The 22,680-nt window shown below is 39.2% G+C and overlaps 1 protein-coding gene across 2 annotated transcripts in view; it reads left to right on the top strand.

The window, feature by feature from the left end:
- Pla2g4a (phospholipase A2 group IVA) overlaps nucleotides 1-22,680 on the top strand; it is a 134,430-nt gene that overhangs the window by 33,396 nt on the left and 78,354 nt on the right. Inside the window, exons 1-2 of one of the 2 annotated variants that reach the window (XM_076941311.1) lie at nucleotides 6,001-6,146; nucleotides 6,254-6,335. In XM_076941311.1, the coding sequence (XP_076797426.1) occupies nucleotides 6,138-6,146; nucleotides 6,254-6,335 (91 nt within the window). In that variant the 5' untranslated portion in view covers nucleotides 6,001-6,137. Of the gene's footprint in view, nucleotides 1-6,000; nucleotides 6,147-6,253; nucleotides 6,336-22,680 lie in introns of those variants that run through there. The other variant, XM_034513674.2, reaches the window with a different exon arrangement.

Here is a 22,680-nt window from a genome sequence, read left to right as displayed (position 1 = left end):
TCTCAATAGAAATACAGCCAGCTCCCGCCTAGCACGGTCCTGAGTCACTGGTTTCTCTTGGAGAATGTTAGTTGTGGAGTCAATGTCATTTTCTTTGGCGGCATCCCGGAGCCATAAGCAGCTGTCTATCATCTGAGTTGGGACCCAACCCAGACTAAGCTCCTTTGAAATGATATGTGATATTGGATACTGGCTTTGAGATGCCATGACAAGACATTCTCAGACAATATGGATAATCATTTGTTGACAATGGACACCTTTCTCCAAGAGTGCAAGCCCTGTTTGCTTTACCGCTACTCCCTTCTTTACATTTACGACTCTAAGAATGAGATAGTGAACACCGGGATGATACTGTTTAGGAAATAATAGAACATCTGAAGACTTTTTGAGTGTTTCTAAAGTCAATGGGAAAATCAAGAAAGTGGTCAGTTTGGTCTTATTTCTTATGAGGAACACAGGAGTGTGTTTTATTTGTTGTAATGAAGAGGAATTGAGACTGATAAAAATAGGCACAGATTAAAATGGAGGTCTGCAAGGGTCAGAGTGCAGAAACAGGACATTTTCTAAAGTAGGAAACCATCTATTCTCCTTCAGTAAGTGGAAGCCATCTTAAGTACTATTGGTTTGGCTTTATTCTCTATTCAAGCAAGGAATATACAAAGAAAACACAGGGGACAGCCATACTGAAATCTAAAAATGGTTTACAATTTATGAAAGATAACTCACCAATAAATCATTTATCCTAACAGAATTGGACTTTATTGACCTTTAAATGAAAGTACTAATACATGGGGCTGGAGGGTCGGATCAGTTGGGTAAGAGAAGTTGCTGTTGTTCCCAAGTACCAGAGTTTGATTACCAGAGTTCTAACACTGTAGCTCACAACCACTTGTAACTCCAGTTCCAGGCAATCCACCACCCTCTTCTGGCCTCTCTGAGCAGCCCGCCACAGATGGCATACACTCACACATATACAGAAATAAAAAACAAACTATTTAAGATACTAAAACCTAATGTAATTTATAGTAATACATATTATTTTTGTAAAATCTGTTATCCATAAAGATGTCTCATGTCGTCAACACTAAGGCTCTGGAGGACCAAATGGCGGCATCTTAGTAGAATGCCTTGAATTTGATGAGTGCTTAACAAGCCCTTGTGATGATGATGTTTTCTTCTGTGCTTTATTAAGACACTCTTGATGTGAATATACTTGCAACAACTTAGAAGTGAAACTAGAGATAGATAAAAGTATTGCTCATAAGTTTCATATTACAGGGGAATGTTAGACATTGAATATTCATATGCTATTACATATTCAAAGACAGATAATCACAGATCTTTGGCAGGTAAGCAAGCGTACATGTAAGAATAATTTTGTGTGTGTGATCTTTTTAATTTCTTTTCCTTCCTTCCTTCTTTTCTTCCTTCTTTCCTTTCTTTATTTTTTTTTCTTTCTTTTTTCCTCCTCCTTCCTTCTCCTCCTCCTTCCCCTTCCTTTTCTTCTATTTCTTTCTCTTCTTCCTCTTTCTCCTCCTCTCCTTCTTCCTTTTCACTCCTTCCCCTTCTTCCTTCCTTCTCCCTCTTCTTTTTCCTTTCTCCGTTCTCCTCCTTCCTTTTTCTTTTCCCCATCTTTTTTCCTCATCTTTCTTCCTCTTCATTCTCCTCCTTCTTCCTTTTTCTTCCTCTTTTCTTTCTGTTCTTTAACATAGGATCCCATGAAGGCTAGCCTAGTCTAAAGCTCACTTTTATGGCCAGGGCTGGCTTTGAATCCTTATTTTCCTGTCTCCATTTCCTGGTGCTGAAGTCCTAGCAAACATCTATAATAGTTAATTTTGAAGTCTCAAACTGTGTTTTAATGATATAATATTTTAAAAATAATTTTATATTTTATGTAAGTGACTTTCAGGTTAATGGACACTTTTGCTTCCTATAGAATTGCTATCCCACCCATCATTATACTTCCTTCCCATTCATCCTCTTTCCTCATTACATCTTCCTTCCCCTCCCCTACCCATGGCTGGTTTGCTTTTTCTCCCTAGATACCAGCCTCTTCTGCTCTTGTACCACATATATCCCATTACCCTCAACTTTCTCCACTTCTCTTAATATCCCTTTCTCCTGTATTGTGATCGTTTGTCTAAATATATGTGTTAAATATGCAGGGAGATAAAAGCAAGCATCTATGCTTACATTTACATATAAAAATTTAAGCCTAAGTTATGCATATGAAAGAAAATTTAATTTTCCTGTTAAGTTTGAATCATTTTACTTGACACAATGGCTTCTAGTAACATCCATTGCCTGCCACATTCCACTATATGGAACAAATTTGCCTTGAACTCACAGAAATCACTGTTTTATTCCTTTAATATGGAGACTAAATGCCTGCAACACCACACCTGGCCTGGTGTTTTCAAGGAAGGAAGTTTGTTTGTGTATCATTGCTTTTCTTTTTCTCATTTTGTATTTTCAATTTTATTGATATCTGATTTAATTTTACTATTTTCTGCTTATTTTGTATTTTAACCTGTTCCCTTGTTTGTTTCTTAACATGGAGGCTTAGTTTACTTATTTTGAATTTTTGATTTCCTTTTAGTCAAAGAATTGGATACTACAGATTTCTCTCTAAGTTGGACAAATTTTCCTAATTTGTATTCTAATTTTCTTTTATTTCCTGCTATTTGTGATTTTCTTTTAGTATTTCATTGACTCACCTGTTATTTGTGCACTTGCAAAGTTTACTATCTCCATGTATTTGAGGGACTTTGTAAATCTTCTGTCCTTAATTTTTAGTTCATTTAATTTTATGTGTTATGAAAACATTGTTGTATTTCTGTATTTTAAGTATATTAGGGAGTGCTTATTGTTAGCTTTGGTGGATGTGGCACACAAGGTTAAGAATTTTGTGTCCTGATGGTAGATGACATAGTCTGTAGATATTTATTAAACACAGTTAATTGACTGAGCTCTGAGGTAACTATGTCTTTACTAGTTTTGTGCGTGCTGTGTCTGTTACTGGTAGAGGGCTGTTAAAATCTCCAGCTGCAATAACAGATCTTTCTGTTTTTGTTTTGTTTTTGTTTTTGTTTTTTTTTGCTCTTATATATTACATTTGCCTCATGTATGATCTATTATTCGACACATACATATTAAGAATTATTGCATCTCCTTGAAGAATTTACTCCTTCATCCTGAGTAATACTCCACTTTATTCCTGATCATTTTTTCTTGCCTTCATGTTTGATCTGTTTGAAATTAGTATGGCAAGCCAGTTTTCTTTTGATTAATGTCTGCCTGGCATATCGTTCACCATTTTTTACATTTATAGTGGGCTTACTCCATATAGCTAGTGCAACTTAATTTTAACACACACTAGAGAAATGACCACTGTTTAAACAAATGTTCACAGATGCACACACACACACACACACACACACACACACACACACACGAACAATTAAGAGTGGAGCAAAGATACTATTGAAAGACCTGGAACTTCAACAGTCCTTATAAGAAACTTTACAATGTAGCCATAAACAATGACATTCTCAAAGAACTCCATCAGCACAAGACAGGGTACTAAGAATTAGCTTAGTGCATCAAGTGCTCACTGTGCAAACATGAAGATCTGAGTTTAGATCCCAGCATCCATATTAGCTGTGCACAGCAGGAGTAAACATCTGTAACCCTAGTACTGGGGGGTGAGTGATGGAGACTAATAGATCCCGGGGACTGATGGGCCAGCTTTTTTTTTTTTTTCCCAAAATGGATAGCTCCAGGTTCGCAGATAGACCCTGTCTTAAAAAATTAAGGTGGAGAGAAGGTTGAAGAAAACACTAGATACTGGCCTTTGTCTTTCAGTGGTACATGTACAAGTAAATACACTCAAATGCAGGTGTGCACACATGCATACAGAAAACACAAAAGACACACACACAGAGAAATACACGTGGCCAGTAAATCTGGAAAACATTTTCAACATCCTTAGCTATAATGGTAACAATCCTGGCATCAATGTGGACAAAGAGGAACCTTGATTAACTACTGGAGGGAGTGGAAGCTTGTATAGGCGATACAGAAGTCAGTGTGGAGACTCTTCCGAAAATTGAAAACAGTACTGGCAAATTACCCAGATCTGCCATGCTGGAGTATATATCTGAAAGACTTTACATCCTACCACAGGGAGATTGCACATACACATTTATTGCTGCATTCTTCACAATAGCTAAGACATGGAGGCAACCAAGATCTTCGTCAAGAGATGAATGAGTAAATTGTGTTACATATACATAAAAAAGTTTTATTTGGGCATAAAAATGAAATAATGACCTTTGCTGGAAATTAGTTGAAACTGAAAATAACTATGTTACGTGAAATAACCCAGGCCCAGAAGGACAAGTACCCCATGCCTCTCATGGAAGCTAGCCTTAAATTTATGCACAAACACGTGTGTGTATGTGTGTGTGTCTGTGCGTGCATAAGTCTTGAAAGTAAAAGGGAAGTTATCAGAGGGGATGAAAAGCTTTTGAGGGAGGTGGGAAAAAGAGGGTAATAGTTTGTATGTGCCATGAGACAGAAGGGAGGATACTGGTACTGAAAGGAAGGGGGGCAGACAGAAGTTCGTGGAACAGAGGGGGAGGCTTTGGGAGAGGAGAATGAACTAGGACAGAGTATAATGACATGTGTGTTTAAGAATGCCTTGATGTAGCCAGACAGTGGTGGCACATGCCTTTAATTCCAGCACTTTGGAGGCAGAGGCAGGTGGATTTCTGAGTTTTAGGCCAGCCTGGTCTACAGAGTGAGTTCCAGGACAGCCAGGGCTACACAGAGAAACCCTGTCTTGAAAAACAAACAAACAAACAAACAAACAAACAAACAAACAAACAAAATGAGTAAAAAAGAAGAATGCCTTGATGAAACACATTACTTTGTGAATTTATTTAGCTTAATTGATTTGATCCCTGGCACTGCCTAACATGAACTGATAGAGACACAGGTCTGTAGTCATAGCTATTCCACAGGCAGAAGCTGGAGATCCAGGATGCAAGTTCAAGATCAGCCTCAGATGGCTAGAGGCCCACCTGGGCTACACAAGACCCTGTTAATCTGTGAGTCTGCCCCGGTTATCTTTTAAGCCTTCTGCCTATAAATTATCACTATTCCATAGTATGGCCATTATCTCAGATTTTTAAAAATTAATTTAAAAAGGTGTTTTATTTGTTTTATATATTTGAGTGGTTTGCCTGCCTGTGTGTTTATGCATCACATGCATACATGATGGCCACAGAGATGAAGGCCTCTGAGACACCAGGACTGGAATTGCAGGCAGTTGTAGGTTGCCATGTGGGTGTTGGGAATTGCAGCAAGCACTTGTAATTGCTGAGGCATTCATCCAGCCCCCAGCTTTTTATTTTTTAAATAACTGTAGACATGTTATCTTCCAGGCAGGTATTTTAATATTAACTGAAGTAGATTTCCATAATCTAGAAACAAACAAGGAAAAAAAAAAAACCCTGAACCTTAAATATCTTTCTTCCTTTTCTTTCTTTCTTTCTCTCTCTCCCTCTCTCTTTCTTTCTTTGCTGCTCTTAAAACTATGTAAATTCCTACTTCCCTATTTGTTTTAGTGAGTAAGGTTGTTAGATATCTGGTTTCCGTTTTGGCCAGGTGTTTAAAGACCCTCCTCCCTGTTCATTTTATTATGTGCTTGCAGACTTCCAAGCTATTACAAAACAAAACACTGTTTCGAACAGAGTTTATAACAAATGCATTTAAGTCAATAAAAGTAGTTCATTTGTCATTGCTTTGGGTCCAGAGGATTTTGACCCCTGCCACAGGAATGTCATGCAGAAGACTTCTGGTGGGTTCTGAGTAGCAGCAAGAGAAGCAAACAAGCCTGAGTGTTGTAACCTTCTTGCTCCAGGTTCACCTCTCTGAGCAACAACACTTCCTTACTCATAGGACAAAGCTCAATTGTGCTCTGGCTGCCTGCATTTCCCTGCCAAGTAGCAAAGACTGCCTCATACTCAGAGTCAAGCTCTAGTGACAGCTTAAGGCAAGAGCTAAACTCTTCAATGATACTGTGGTGGGTGAAAAGAGAGAGTGGAGAGAGGGACAAACCCTAGCATTGCAAAATGTTTCTGGTATGTATGTACTGATTTTCAGCATGCCTATTCTTAATATGTCTCAGGGAAACACTGAGATTCCTTAGGGAATATTGATTTTACATTTCTTATTATTTGATTTCTAGGTGGAACACCAGTATTCCCATAAGTTTACGGTAGTAGTTCTACGAGCCACCAAAGTAACCAAGGGGACCTTTGGCGATATGCGTGAGTACTTGATCTGTTGTGCTGTTGGAGATGGAGATTATATATGTCTCAGGAGGTGGAGGGCTTACTGTTCACTAGCTTGATTCCTTGACGAGCCAGGGGTGTTCCTTCCTTAAGTTTATTTGTTAATGATAATAGTTTGAACTGTCCTGAGGCTGTCATCTATCAGAATGGCCATTTACTTTGTCTTTACATTAGCTGAGAGCAACTGCAGTCGGACAACAAAATGACAATCTCGTGACATAGCTCTGTGGAATTCCACGTTCTCTTTCATCCTATTTGGAAAGGGTGCTGAGTCAGGACTTCAAATGGGCTGCCTCTGTGAGGTTTTGTGCTTACAGGATTAAAAAGTGCAGTGCATGGAATTCTTCTGCCTCTGAGTGTTTATTATGTATAGGATAGCTATAGAAACTGGTGCAGGACAGCAGCCTGGGGATCATGTTGCATTAACTTGTTGGCTGTCTCCTTCGCCATGCTCAACAGCACTTTTCCTTGTTCGTCTGAGAAGGCCAAAGCTCAAGGGTGTGGAGTGAAAAGAAAAAACAATGTGTAAATATGGTGCTGGTGGATTTGTAAGTGTTTGAGTACTGCTATAATCCAGGAATGGGTGGCTGAAGAGGCAGACGTCTTGGAGAAGGAACAAAAAGCGTACATTTAAAATAGCCAGACACACGGGCAGCATCTTGCTGCCCATTACAGAAACACACTTGTTTTGTTTCTCCTTGGCCCTCATATCACGCTCAGCAAAGACTTGTGACACCAGGTGTGTGGGGATTTTCGCCACCAGCAAGTAAGCAATTGATTGTGAAATAGAAATCAACAGTGTCTCTTGCAACTCAATTCAGTGCGACTGATCTTGGCTGTGGCTAATTTTGGATCACACGGGACGGGACTGAGTTTCTAAGACTTCTATTCTCTCCCCACTTACAAGCGTGTTGTAAGCTCCTGCTTTTTAACTTGGACTTCGGATCAACAGGTGAATGAGTAGTGCTTCCTTAGTTCCCAATTCATTTGCCAAGAAGACAGCCCACGGAGTTCAGAGAAATATTTAACGTTTATCATTTTGTTATGGAGACATCTGTAAGGCACTTAAATAAAGAGATAGACCTAAACATGGTGGCAAATACCTTTAATTCCAACATAGTGAGTTCTAGGAAAGCAAGGGCTATGTAGAGAGACTATCTCTAAAAGGAGAGAGAGAGAGAGAGAGAGAGAGAGAGAGAGAGAGAGAGAGAGAAAGAGAGAGAAAGAAAGAGAGAGAGGAAGAGAGAGAGGAAGAGAGAGAGACAGAGACAGAGAGACAGAGAGACAGAGAGACAAATTAGGGTGCAGAGTTCCCTGGCTTCTCCCGGCATCACCCTTTGAGAGCCTCTCTAGTTCAGCAGATCTGATGGTTTTTCTAGTCCAGTCCTTTGGGGGTTTTATGGAGACTACATCATGTCTCCTGCTGATAAAACTGGAATCCAGCAAGGCTTGTCTCCTTAAGAGTTTTTCTTGACCTGTCTGGACATAATCGTCCCCTCCAGAGTGTGAGGCAAGCCTCTTCTGGAATCAGTGGCATCTTATGACTTACTGTTGCACTAGACTGGGTGGCCGAAGAGTTTCTGGACGGTCAAAGGGAAGAATAATGTCCCTGTGATCTGCCTCGAGGGTGGGAAATGCTAGTTTCTATGGCATGTCTTGGAGAACAGGTCATGATCCAGGAGCCGTGGAGAAGAACAGAATGTGCTTGATCACAGCACATCTGCAGAGTGACTCTGCATGGTGGTGAGCAGGAGGAATCTCAGGCAGAAGGAATCTTGGGTGGAGACTAGCAAGCATAGGTTCAGCATTGCTAGTAAGTAATAGAAACTAGATGGGTATGCATGGCTTGGATAACAAGACCTAGGGAACCCAGGGCCTGGGAGGGAGAGCATTGTCTCTGTGGTAGGAAGAACTGGATGGCATTGAAGTGGCCGGTCAAAGGATGGAGTTTTCACTCAAAATGTTCTGACAACAATAGATTAGATGTTTAAACAAATGAAGTAGTTTGGTGGAGAATCAGGACATGTGTTGTTTTTAATAGAACAGGAAGGACTTGTTCTTGCTTGAACTATTGATGAAAAGGCTGAGAGAGGGGAAAGTTAAATACTAAGAAACAATGTGGAGTCTGAACCCATGCCATCAGTGAATGCAGAAGAAGCAGGAGGTTGGTGGATGTCAATACTAAGAAGAATCGGGCTAACTCTAATGGTGTTGGTGGCTAACATAACGGCAATGTCTTCCAAACTAGTCAGCCCCACTGCTTTAGATTGTTGAACATTATGCTTCTGTCTAGCCTGCCTAATCCTACTTGTCAGTGTTGGTCTTTTATCCTTATTTGACCTTTCACAATTCTTCGACCTTCTGTCATTTAAAATCAGAATTTTCTGTGAAAAAAAAAAAAGAGCATATACTGGATACACCGCCATGTCAACACTTACCACTTCTGATATTAGCAACCGTGTTCTGGAGAGACCAGCAGCTGCTTTGTTCTTGGCTGACTCAGAACCCTTAGTCAAAAATCCTGGGAGTGGAACGGGTCAACCGTTAGATGAAAAAGCCTTTCTTCCTCTTATGAAACCCTGTGCCAATAACTTGCCAGCCATGCAAACAATAGTCCTGATTTGACTTTTACAAATATGGCTATTATCTCTTAGACAAAGCTGCAATGGTCCTCTTCCATCAATGCTCATTCTGTTGTGTAGGGACAATGGGTGTGGCTACGCTTGGGATGCAACTCGGACTCACTGTGCATATGTGTGTATCAGATAGAGCTGTGTGGACTCTGATAGTCTAGACTGACAGGAAAACCTCTGATAGTTTCACCTAGTGTGGACTGGGTTCCTTTGGAACCTGAGGCATTTACTGTAATTACTCCAGGAAGTAGACTAGCGAAAATAATGCTGGGTTGATTTCTGGGCCTACAGTGGACTTGACACAGGTTAGACCATTGGGCTCCAGATATGCCATTTTAAAAGTAAAGGGTCTGTGGGAGGAACTGCCACTGAATATAGTTGAAAGGCCAGAGTCATGGCTCAATGATCAAGTGTTTATTTAGTCAGTGTTCCCAGGACCTCGAACACCTGAAGAGCAGAAATTCCCCCTATTCCATCTGGTTATTTTACATATGTGAGTGCTTTGCCATTGTGTATGTAGGTGTCTGTGGAAGTTAGAAGAGGGGGGTCTGGTTCTCTGAAACTGGGGGCCCTGAGAACCAAACTTGCAAAAGCAACAAGTGCTCTTAATTGCTGAGCCATGTCTCCAGACCCACCCTGTTTTAATTTTATGCCGCCTACGTGTATTTAAAAAGTAAATATTAGGTCTACATGCTGGTAAAGAAGAATGATGGCTAGCATTTTGATTATATGATTCTCTTAAAGAGGTGGGGCTTCTAGTGTCAGGTAATAGTGTGACAGAGGTAGGGATACACAAGGAGAAGGAACAGAGGGAACAACAACAAGAACAAAACCCAAACCAAACCAGCATCACCACCACCACCACCACCACCACTACCACCACCACCACCACCACCACCACCATGCAAACAAAGTTCATGGCAAGTTTGCCCAAAAAGGGAAGGCAATAGCCAAGGCCAAGGCCTTACTTTTTCAGAAGCTACAGGAGGCTACACTGAGGAAAGCATAGGATCCTCATCTGAGGTAAGTGCTGATGAACTGGAGCTGTGCAAATTAACAAGCTAGCCAAATGTAGCAAGCTTGCTTGCACTAACTCTTAGGAAACAGATCATTACAGGAAACTATCAAAGTATTTGAAAACCATAAAACTTCTACAAACACTAAGACCCAGAAAGTCAAGATAGCAGAATTTGACACCCTGTTCTGTTTTCTAGTGTCTAAATTTAAAACAAATTTCCATTAAATTCTCCATGTAGGTAAGTAGGGAGAGGACGCTACTGTGTTGCTTTTGCATGGTGGTCTTTCCCAAGGAGACTGCATATCAGGTAGCTGTTTCTGCCTTTGAATATGCTTTTCTTTTTAGATAATACTAACTCCATACTTGTTTTTATTTTATCTACTGGTGAATTATCCCATTCTTTATAGCTATACTTGGCAACAGTCTTATGCGTTGCTTAAATGTCATAATAAAACAGAGGCATCCCATAAGCTATGTTTTTAGGGATTATGACATAGCTCATAAAATAACTGAACAGCTGTTGTTCTAAATGAGATTAATGACAAGGTTGACCTTGAATTCACCATGCAACTAGGCTGGACTTGAACTTGGTATTGTCTTCAGTCAGCCTCCTTGCTGCTGGGATGACAGGTGTATGCCACCACATCCTATTCCAAACGGACATTTTAATCGTAACTCACCCTCATTTGTGTCTTTTTGCCTCAGGGTTCTGGGTCAAACAAGAACAACATAGTTGTCGGTCTCTTCTGGGCATGGCTGCTAATCTTAGAAGTATTACATGTTGACACTACTGTGTATTGTTTGTACCTCATGTCCCAGAATCAACCACATTCTTCATCAATGTGGTCAAGGTTGATAGAAATGCAGTTTTGAAGTTCAAATGTGCACCCGGTTAAAGATCATCACCATACTCTCATTTCCAAAATAAGTAGTTTGCATTAAATTGATATACTCTTACTTTTGAAGTCATAGTCAGTTATTTTAGATGTGACATGTAACAAGCAGCATCAACATATTTGTTGGGAGCTGAGTGTTGGTGGGTATGACCTTTATTCTTTGATTCTTCTAACAGAAGTTGTACCTGTGAGGGATGGCTACACAGGTGGCAGAATTTCAGTAAGTTCCCCCTGCGTGGGCAGTCTTTATGGGAATTAGAAAGCAAAATAAAGGTGGTAATGGATTTATGGTATTTGTTTTAAAAAGTAAAAGCAGTAAAAACTAAAAGCACTTGGAATTTTATTCTACTATTCAATATTGAATCTATACACTTAAAAAAAATGAAGACAAAAACAGAAGCATCCTGCCTCCTGAAAGTGCTCAATGGATCCTTCATACCTACATCATCTACTTCTGAAGCTTCTGAATCTGAATCTGTATTTTTAATATTTAATACAATTTCCTAGTGATCATGTGACTATTAAGATCCTATAAACATGTTCATATCTCTCTTAAAGTTTTTTTTTTTTTCTGCTTAAAGGTCCTCATTAAGTTCTGTTCTAGAAGACTGACAGAAACAAATACAGAGATTTGAATCCTGCATCACAATTTCATTCTTCGATCCTGAAGTTCATTAGACTGGAACCATGATTAAGCTACGTTACTAGTAGCAAAAATGAATTGTTTCTTTTTATTGCTCCAAAGACCTCAGTGCGAAATCAAAGTGAAGTGGCCACCTTTTTGTCAGGTCCTATATACACATGAATATTCACAAGCACCTAAGTACTGCATCCCCCATCCAAGGGATTCCTAGTGCCGAATGTGCCTTCATTTTAGTTTGTGATTATATCATATTTGCCTGGTATTTCCTCTGCTTTTAACCACTGCAACATTATAAACATTGTTTTATTCACCTCTGCAAGTAGCTTTGGTTGAGACAAGGCAAATCTTGTTAAGAATGTGTTGTCTGTGCAAAATTTAGATAAATTTTTGCTATCATCATTTGTACAAATTGCCAGAGAATATGAAGTACAAAATCAAGTTTACTATCAGAATACAAATGTTTTTTGAGGATTTGTATGTATGTATGTGTATGTACTGTGTGTGTGTGTGTGTGTGTGTGTATGTCTGTGCCCTTGTGGTGGTTAGAAGATGGTGTCAGATGTCCTCCTATATTTATTCCACTTCTTCCTTTGCAGCAGGTGCTCTCTTAGAACTCAAGAGCTTGCATTTTCTTGGCTAAGCCTAAAGCCAACAATCCCTACTGATCCTCCTGTCTCTGCCCCTCTCGAGCATGCACTTACAGATGTGTGCAGGAGACCTGATTCCTTGTATAGTGTTGTTCTCAGCTTCAGGTCTCAGGAATTCTCAGCAACTATTCTTCATGGCTGAGCCATTTTGTTAGTGCCATGGAAGAGTTTTGAAATATTTAGACCACATGCCTTCCTATGGAAATTCATGGCATGCCTTGTTTGTACTAGCTTCTAAGAAAAGAAATATTCTACAGCTTTACTTCTGCCTTCAAGGGAGATGCTCACTTCAGAGGAATCAGCAACAATTCTGAACTGGTACTTAAACCAATGCAGAACAAACACCTATGACATTCACATTCCAGAAATAATGATCAAAAGGCCTTTAAAATCAGTTTTGACTACATGTCCATGTACATAGTGATTATTAAGCATAAAATATTTGCAAATGCTCAGTGAGTCTTGAATCATGCTGTGTCATATATTTTGCACTCCAGTGATCAATCATTCTTAACACATCAATGAGTAGTGGTGTGAATATTTATTTATGTTTATACTCAGGGAGAGCTACACTCAATTAGCACACTTCTAAGTCACATTAAGGTTGACTCTAGGTTTGTTCTGGTCAGTTTGACACAATCTGGGGTCATCTTGGAACCACTGGACAGGTGATTCTGGATCATATTATAAAGCTGACTGAGCAAGCCATTGTCAGCAAGTCAGTAAGCAACATTCCTCTATGGCCTCTGCTTCAGTTCCCACTTTTAGATTCCTGCCCTGACTTCCCTTTGTGATAGACTGTAAATATGAATTGAAATAAGCCCCTTCTTCCCCAAGTTGCTTTGGTCTTAGTCTTTAACAACAGGGGGAAAAAAAAGAGCAAGTCCCAACTCATTAGAGGTAAGTGAGAGGAGTGTGGGTTGTCTTCCTTTTTCTCTAAGAAACTACAAGAATTCTAGGTGTTCACAATTTCCTGTAATGCAGAAGGAAGGCCTGTAGCAAGCATTGGTTATGACCATCATTGGCTTCCATCTTCAGTTCCATGGTTTTATGGATCCCGGTCTTCTGCTTTTGACAGGAAATGAAATACCCCTAAGGGAAGACTTTTTGTTAATTTGTGACACATTAAAGGGAACTTCTGAACATCCATAGGATAATGATGCTGAGTCCAGACCCATGACTACCCAACAGCCATTAGGCCTCACACAGTGGATTAGAAGCATAGCTTTCCAACTCTTTGGAATGCAAGAAAGTTAAAACTCATGTGAATTTCAGGAAACATTGCCATCTTTTTCACAACCAGTTTTAGAATTGTGTGTGTGTGTGTGTGTGTGTGTGTCTATGTGTGTGTAACACATATGTATGCTCATGTGTGTTAATGTTTTGCATGCATACCACAGCACTTATGTGGAGTTATAGAGGTCCACAAGTGTCAGTTATACCTTCCACCTTGTTTGATCAGCTCTCGTTCATAGCTTCAAACCCAGGCTACCTGACATGCAACCTTCCAGGAACTCTCCAATCTTTGCCTTCTTTCTCACTGTGGGGACATTACAATACTTAGTGGCATGCCTGACTTTATGTGTTCTGAGGATCCATTCTTACATCATCATGACTGCACAAAACGGTTTTTGTTTTGTTTTCAACCTACTGAGCCATCTTCCAACTTACCCTTTCCAGTCCTGTTTGTAAAGCAGCAACCTGAATCCGTCCTTTAAGATCACCTAGTTAAAGCCTCTTCAAAGGATCACAAGTCCTAATAATTCCCAGTCACAAGCACCATGTTTCTGGACAAGTTACCTGCCCTCTCTCTGACTTTGCTTACTTTGTCTTAGAAATGTCAACATTTGAGTTAGCATAAGTTAAATACTTATCTGTGTGCTCGATACACTGCTTGTTGTTGTGGGACTGTTTCCTGTATCCACATAAAAAGACATAAATACTCTCAAACATCTCAACTAAGAGCGTAAGGAGTACTGGGAAGATAAATCAAATTGATGAGCCTCTCTTCATGAGCGATGCTCTCTTTACTGCCCCAGTGAGGAGAGGATTGGAAAAATAACTTTATGTTACTCCCCCAATCCAGATAATAAATGTCTGTGTTATTTCTGTCCACATCTTATTAGAAGTTTTCTGAAGCACACTGTACAGAAATTTTTATTAGTAATTATGTACTTTAATTAAAGAATTTCAAATCTTATTCTTTGTAACTGGCCTTGCTCTTTCCCATTTGCTGCCCCGACCTGTGTATTTGGTAAGCTGTTTCTCAAAGGTCAGCCTTTAAGTTATGGCTAAATATGATTTTTTTTTAAAAAAGAGTTTACTAATGTCTTTGGAATGTTTTCGAGTCCACCCAAAAGTTTAAAGGGCTCTAAATCCAATGAAATTATTTCCCAGTGGTCATTTCATAGGAGATAATTTCGGGATGAGTCAAGTGTCCCATAACATGTTTATCTCACATGCCTTCGCTCTATGTGACAACGAAGAGAACGTGTTAAGCATGGAGAAGTACCAGGTGCTAAAGGGGAATGTTTTCCTCATCCGCTCACAGTGTCACATCCTATGTAAGTTGTCAAATGACTTTAGGAGGCCATGTGGGCATTTTCCTCTGCACTTAAATTTGAATAGGGTGTGTGTGGTGTGTGTGTGTGTGTGTGTGTGTGTGTGTGTGTGTGTTCATTTAAATCTTTGGGGTTCAGTTAACAATACCGTTGTGCATTTCAGTAACCTTGGCTGGTTGGAATTTCACCCAGTTTATGGAATTTTACCCCATTTATTCAACAGAGTAAACAGAAGTGTGTATATGCGTATATAGGTGGCATCGAAGAGAAAGTTCATTATCAGTCCCAGTAGGGACCCCCGCACACTGTCCATGTGCTGCTTTGAAGTCTCAGCCACCATCTACTCATTTAGGTCCTCATCACCCCTGTCTCACACAGGAGCATCCTTATGTTCCTGCTTTTTTTTTTTTTTTTTTTTTTTTTTTAATCTATACTTTGAAAGCCCAATGATCAACCAAATGAGGACAAAAGCTTAGTTTTTCAATTCTCTCTTAAGGTTGAATTATACTCAGTCTTCTTGGCATGTACTAAGTGCATTCTTTTTTGCTGAAAAGGTTATAAAAGGCTGTGATTAAAATGTAAAGAAAGTAAATTTAAAAATGAGTTTAATTTTTCTCGTTTCCAAAGTACTTTCTTAAAGTTTCTGTGTCAAATAAAATAGCTCTATGACTCTACAATTTTAAACATTTGCATAAAAATATCTACCATACTCTTTTTAAAGTTTTAAAGTTTTTTTTTTCTGAAAATAAAAACTGTTAAGTTTTTTAGAATTGTGTGGAACTGGAATGGTTAATTAATTACTGAGATATAGTTGGAATATCACGAAGCATTATGTCTCCATCTTTAGAAGTAGTTTTCTGTTTTTACATCTCCTTGATATATCAAAATACTTAAAGTTTTTTTGTTTTTATGTTGTTGTTTTGTTTTGTTTTGGCGAAGGCTGGGTCTTGAACTCTATATGCTGGGAATATAGAACATCTTATCCTTCCGTCTCTACCTCTCAAGTGTTGGGATTACAGGCATGCACCATCGTGTCTGGCTTCAGTGATATCACTGAGATAAAATTTCAGATAAAATTCAAATGCAAACTGTAATAGCGACATGGGAATTTTAAATTTGGAAAGGAAATATGAAGGAAAAATAACTAAGGCTTATTGTAGCAATTTTCTTTTGTCCTTATTGGTAAATGCTGAATATCTCCATGTACTCAGGGCTTGCCAAGTCCCTTGACAAAATAAGAGAAACATCCTATCTGTGGCAAGTAACTACATTGAATATGGGTTTTCCACCAAAGAAGAAGCTGTGCAGAGCCCAGAGCCAGCACTCTTGTATATTGCTAGGTTCATGTGTCCACTGTTTGTCAACTGTGTGAACTGGGGGAAGCTGATCAGCCGTTTCATGTCTAGTCTCCATCGACTGTTAAGTGAAGTGACAGTTATATCTTCTTCTCAGGTTCCTTCACAACATGACTATTTGTCAAATAACCAAAGAGGCTGAACAAAGTTCTCAAGACTTTATACTTCATTTTTTCCTTTCTGTGGCTTTCTGAAATGTGGTGGGGTTTTTGTTTCCTTGTTGTTGTTGCTTTTTTATTTTTTATTTTTTGGAGATTTTTTGGAGACATGGTCTTATATAGCCCAGATTGGCCTAGAATTCACTATGTAGCCAGGAATGACTTCGAATTTCTGATCCTCCTGACTTCCCTGAATGTTGAGATTACAGGCACATTCCATCATGTCTGATTTGGGGAGTACTGGGACTTAAGTGAGGATCAAACTCAAGGCTTTGTACAGTCTGGGCAAACTAAGGTTCTTAAGTGTGTGCAGCAAGCACTTTACCAATTATGCTGTTTCCCAAGACCTAAGAGTTACTACAAAAGTATTTTTTTTGTTTTTTTAGAAGGTACCATAGAGACTTAAGTAAAATGGCCACACAAAAGCAACAAGAGTTAAATTCTGTTGGAGATCTGCAGCTGCCTTTTTTTTTTTTTAATGTCTTCTGTACTTTTCCCAGTTCATTGGTGTTACCTTTCAGTATTTGTAGCCATAATGATTCCAGTTCTTAGCCCTCTCTGGAGGGAGTGTGGGCTGATACCTATAAACACCTACTCTGATGAATTCCTGTTGTAGTAAGGAACTATTCAGGGAGACATGGAATTTGTTTTTTGGTCTTTCTTTGAAATACAGATCAAATACAAATACACTTGGAAGAAGTGGCTGGCACTTATTTGTTTTGAAATACAAATTAAAAACAATGGGGGGCTATATTAGGAGAGTTATAGCATGTTAGTGAGGAGAAAAACTGGGACAATATTGAGCCTATAGTGAGGGTCACCTGTTCCTCAGTGTCTCTCATTGTTAGATAACCATTTATGATATTCATAATATTCTTGTCTATAAATTTCAGTAAGTGTGTGTGATAAAATGTGTACTTGTACACACACACTTGTATAGACTAGAGGATGAAACAGGGGTATCCTCTATCACAGTGTGCCTCATTTCTTTGAGGCAATGTCTCTCATTGAATATGGAGCTTATGATTTTAGGTTAACCTGGAAGCCTGTAAGCTCTAGAGATTCTCTACTCCCATCCACTTTTAGTCTCTGCCCCATTTGGTATGGAAATACGGGGATACCAAGAACACACCAGGCTTTTGATGTCAGTCCTGGGATTCAAAGTCTACCCTCATACATGTGCAACAAGTATTGTTCACCATTGAGCTATCTGTTCATCTGAGTTGAAGCCTATTTCTGAATGATCTTGTTTGACTCAGTAAATGTCCACAGGTCTGTGTTTTTCTCTGTGGTGGGAGTAGTTATGTCTAATTAGTAACATGAATCATTGTTGGTTTTCTTGTCTGTAGATGTATATATACTAAGCTTGGTGGGAAAAAATGAATTTTAGTTGCCAGTTTCATCCTATAGGAAAGCGGTCAATTCTCTGTCTAGGAAATTACCAACTAAATAGGAGCATGAAGAGAAGACCTCATTCCCTTTAGTCCCAACTCTCTGCTCTTTGGACTCTTTTCTTGAACATTCTTAGGACAATAGCGGTGGTGAGGATAACTTTTAACTTTCAACATGGAGAGAAAACAGTGATGTGTGCAAATCTGAGGTACAGGTCTGCTGTGTTAGAACAAAGATTTCTGCCCCCAGTCTGCAGAGGCAGATTGTTTGAAATGAGGGGGAATTTTAGTGTGAGCTTTGGTTTTACTGTTAAAGACCAACAACAGCACTGCAGTGTGTAGTAGAGGAAGAGTCCCGGACCACAGGGGAACCTGGGGGTGGTTGGTGAAAGGCCTTTCTGGTTTATTTTTGTCCGCTGACCATGTTTAGCCATGGCTTTGCAGGAAGTGAAGTTAAACACTGTGCTTCAGAAATACAACTGTGTGGTGTCATGAAGAGAGCCTGCTGAGTTAGCCACTGCAGGATTAGGATTACATTATGTCCATGGTAACTTGATGCTTGGTGTACTAGGGTGGCAGTGTGAATGGAATTATTACTAAGGAGCTAGATGAAAGTTTCATTTCTAAGGTGCAAGAAACAAAAACTGTGGAGAACATTGGATGTAAAAAACTCAGAGGGAAAGAAAGCAACTCTGCTTTCTAACTTCTGCAGCTATACATGTTGACGTCACAGAGTCATAAAGGAATACCAGGAAAAACTGCACGTTTTACATCTAGTTTTTGTTTTGTGTTGTTTGTAGAGAAAGGAAGATGGAAAGGATATGGGTTTGGTTTCTGCATACTGAATAATTTTCAAGGCCATAAGAACAGATTTACAGCCTTATAATGGAGATAGGCAGAAGATGTGGATGAGAGAGACACCAGTATTCTGTGTAAGCCAGAGCCCTTGAGGGACAGTTAAAGAAAATTTAGAGGTGACTTGTCATGACTGAAAAAGAAGGAATCCTTCCAAAATGCCTTATTCAGTAGTAAGGCACTTGTAACCAAAGACTCCACACCTCTCATGTCTGTACCACCCTTCCTTGCACCCCTGGGGAAAAGAAGTCATGCATCTTGCCTGCCACTTAAACCTCAATCAAGATGTTTAAGATCTGAGATGAACTATACAATAGAAGCATAGAGAGATGCAAAGAGGGCATAGTATGTACTTGAAAGTATTTTAAAGGTTTATTTTTAATTAGGTGTGGGGGGAGGCATGTGACTGCAGGCTTGTGTGGAGGCCAAGAGAAGCCCTCACACCCTTTTACACTGAAGTTGCAAGCTGCTGTTTTATGTGTGGCCTAAAGTGAGTGCTTAGAACTAAGAACGGAACCTGGATCCTCTACAAGAGTAGTATGTGCTTTTGACTGTTTAACCATAACTCCAGGCTCAAATTATATATATTTAAGACTGTAAATAACTGTGAGAACATCCTTGAAAATTATTCTATATGTCAATAGAAACAAATCTTCCAAATTTAATGGTGGACAAAAAGCACCAGACTCAAATTATATACTGTGTGCTTGCTTTTGTTTACATAAAAATGAAATTGGGCAAAATTATTCTACAGTGATAGAAAGCAGGCCAGAAGTCATTGTTATAATTGTTTATTTATTATTTTGGAAATTCATGGTTAAATGGTGTTACTGACCATCCTGTTCTAGGGGATGTGGAAGCCACTCAGCTAGCTGAGAATAACAGTCCTGAAGAGACTGGCTATTCTCAAAGCTTCTGGGGCTCATTATACCAGATTGCCATGGTTAATTATCATAAACATCTCAAAGAAATGGCTACATTCAGAAACATCCACAGGCATGTCTTTAAGCAAATTCGTACTTAAGTTTTCATCTTTCTGCTTTGGGGATAGTTGAAAAATATTTAAATATCAGCCCATGACCTCAAAAAAAATTGCTGACCATCATATCTACTTTACTTCATTCTTGGAGATGGTTTTCATGTGGATACTTGAAAATGAATCAAATATTGGACAGAATCAGCAGTGGTTAACGGAACTGTGCCTTAACGATGTGTGGCAGAATAATTCCCGCCCAGAAGGGCAAGATAACATTTGTTACTTTCTGTATGCCAAGCGTTTATAAGGGCGTTATTACACTGCTCTTGTTTAGTTTATTCTAATATTGTGTCTTAAGTCCTTGGTTTTGAAAGGTGTGTAAAACAGTCACCTGATTATATTACTAAAAATGAAAATTTCTAAACCAATCTGAAGATTCTGATGAGAAATGAAGGGGGCGGCATTTTCTTTCTCTCCTTACCACCCTCCCTCTCTTTTTCTCTTTCTCTTCTTTCCTCCCCCTATTTCATTCTCCTGTTGTTCCTATGTGGTTCTGGGATGAACTCAGGTCTTTGCTCATTCAGATGAGTCCTCAGCGATCCCCAGTCCCAGTTTGCATTTTATACCCACCACTGCAGGTGATTCTGGGAAAATCACCAATGGTCTCAAAAAAGGGAAACAAATTTTTAAGCTCTCTACCACTTATGGTAAAGCTGACTCTGCATTTTTGGGAACCCCTATTTTTGAGATCTTTGGCATTTGTTTGTTTGTTTGTTTTTTGTGCCTCATCCCCAAATCAGTAGATTACTCATCAACTTTATTCCAAGCAAGGAATTTAGATTGTCTTGGGGTAAAGTGGAGGAGAAAATACAATAAATTTTATTTAAAAAAAAAATAGAATTATGAGTTAAGGAGCTTTGCTCCTTCCTGTCATGAATCACACAGTCCGTGACCTGGATAAAGCTGAGTGACAGATGGGACTGTTATGACTTCAGGCAGGCGCTCCTTAAACTCTTAGAGTTTATGAGTAAGTTTCAGAGCCCTGGAATGGTGAAGCTATTTCTGGTGCATGTAGCTTCATGTCATCTTTGTGATAATAAAAATGGTCTTTATCCTACACCCCCATCATTTTTGTTTGTCAAGATGTAGCTAAAAGGATGAGATGCAAGAGAGTTTCTGCCCACACATATTTTTGCTTCATTACTTCTTTAACTGGAAATAATTTAGGTGTTCACTGGTTACTGATAGAGTGGTTCAACATGAATGAATGGCCTTGTGAGTATTAATTTATAATGAAATATACAGGGGGTCCTTTTCTTATCTTGCATTTTATTTATTTATTTTTAAATGAGTTTTTAGGAAATGCTCTTAAAACATTGGCCTAAGGTTTTTTTGCTGTCAAAATGGGCTGATTTCCCTTTGCACAGATTCGAAGTGCGCTACACTTCCATCCACTATTATAGTTGTTATAGCATGGACTTGAACTTTAAAACTCATACTTTAAAGTTTCCTTTCATTCTGGAGACTCTCCCAGGAATACAGTGTCTCCTGGCTAACATGATTAGAAGAAAACGGGACTACAAAATCACAGTTTGGAGCTGTGAGTAGTTCTCCATCTGAGAGTTGCTCCCCTCAGCTCATCAACTTTTGACATCTTAACTTTCAAGTCTCTTACTGAAGAAACAGAAACAACAAACAAACAAAACACCAACCACCACCACCACCACCAAACATGTCACTCTTTTCAAGCATTTTAAGCTATTCACTCTGACTTTATTTAAAAATAAAATAAGTACTTGCAAAGCAAAGGGATTGAATTGGATTCTTTTTTTACAAAATAGTTTTGATACTTTGACATATAAAGACAGACCAGGTATCTTTAAATATCACTTTTTCTTTCTTCTTGTCTAAGTTAAACTGTTTTAAACAAAGGCAGGTACTGAGGTCATATTGTTGAGGCCTTCCATTTGTAATTGCTACTTCCTGTTTCTATCTGGTATCTTCCAAGGATCTTTAGCTTCTGCTTCCTTTCCTTGTCTGCTCTGTGATCTCTCCCTCTTCTTCCTGCAAGGCTCACAGGAAGGGATGGAGAGATGACTGGATGGTCAACAGCACTTGTTCGCATAGAGAGCCGGGGTTCAAATGCTAGCACCCACATAGTAGCTCATAATCAGCCTTCACTGCAGTTCTAAGGGATCTGGTTCCTCTTCTCACCGCATGGACAACAAGGACACATGCAGTGGGCTTACATATAAGTAGGCAAAATGCTCATAGATATCTAAAATAAATATTGAAATGAAATAAAATAAAGACATCTGTGATCAAAGACTCAAATATCAAGTCTCATATAACAGTCTCTCCACCTACGACTTGACCTGGTTTTTGCATAACCATTTGGGTGAGTGAGCAGGGAGTCACCAGTGTGGTGTATCTGCTTGTCTCCCATTTATCTTGCTGTTAAAATTAGACTCTTTGTTTTTGACTCACTTCCATAACTCAAATCTACAGTTTAGGGCTTGGCTCTTTATCAAAGCCTAAGTACCTTTTGATAGGCAACCCTGGTCTAAGATGAACTTGAAAGTGCATTGAGTGAATGAATGAATGGATGAATATTGATCATCCACAAGCTTCCCCTTCCTGTATAGCTTTTATATTCCAGAGTGAGTTTACTTTACTTCCTACTACTCGCCCCCCATAGTCTGGAGTGCTATATCTCTGGATAATTGTGTAGAGGAAAAGGAGTGAGTTGAGGGGGGCAGAACCACTTCAGTGCCTTTCTCTTATCACACTTCATGGCTGCCTAGCTGTTCCATAGCTCTTCTTGCCTGGTCTGGGAAATATATGTGCTGTTTTAGATAAGTTTACCTGTGTCATCAGAAGCTGTCCCATATTGGTGATGTCAGCTAGAGAGTGCATTAATGCATTAATGGTGAAGACCACACCTTACCTGCTCATCGCTGGTTTAGGAATTGAGATGAGTTTTTACAAAAGCTCTGGACACTTATATGGCACACTTGCTTTGAGACTTGCTGTCCTTGCCCAATGTCACATGAGTTCTGAGGTAGAACATTAAACATAAACCAGTTCTAAAGGCCGTTTTATTGTAAGGGACCTTTATATAATTAGGACAAAAATAATAATTAATAAAACAAACTGTGGGCAGTGTTTCAAAAAGTATGTGAAGAACA

The sequence above is a fragment of the Arvicanthis niloticus genome, chromosome 10 (genome assembly GCF_011762505.2).
Source record: "Arvicanthis niloticus isolate mArvNil1 chromosome 10, mArvNil1.pat.X, whole genome shotgun sequence".
NCBI classification, from domain to species: domain Eukaryota; kingdom Metazoa; phylum Chordata; class Mammalia; order Rodentia; family Muridae; genus Arvicanthis; species Arvicanthis niloticus.
Note: the sequence above shows the minus strand (reverse complement) of the source record. Positions and strands in the feature narration are given on the sequence as shown.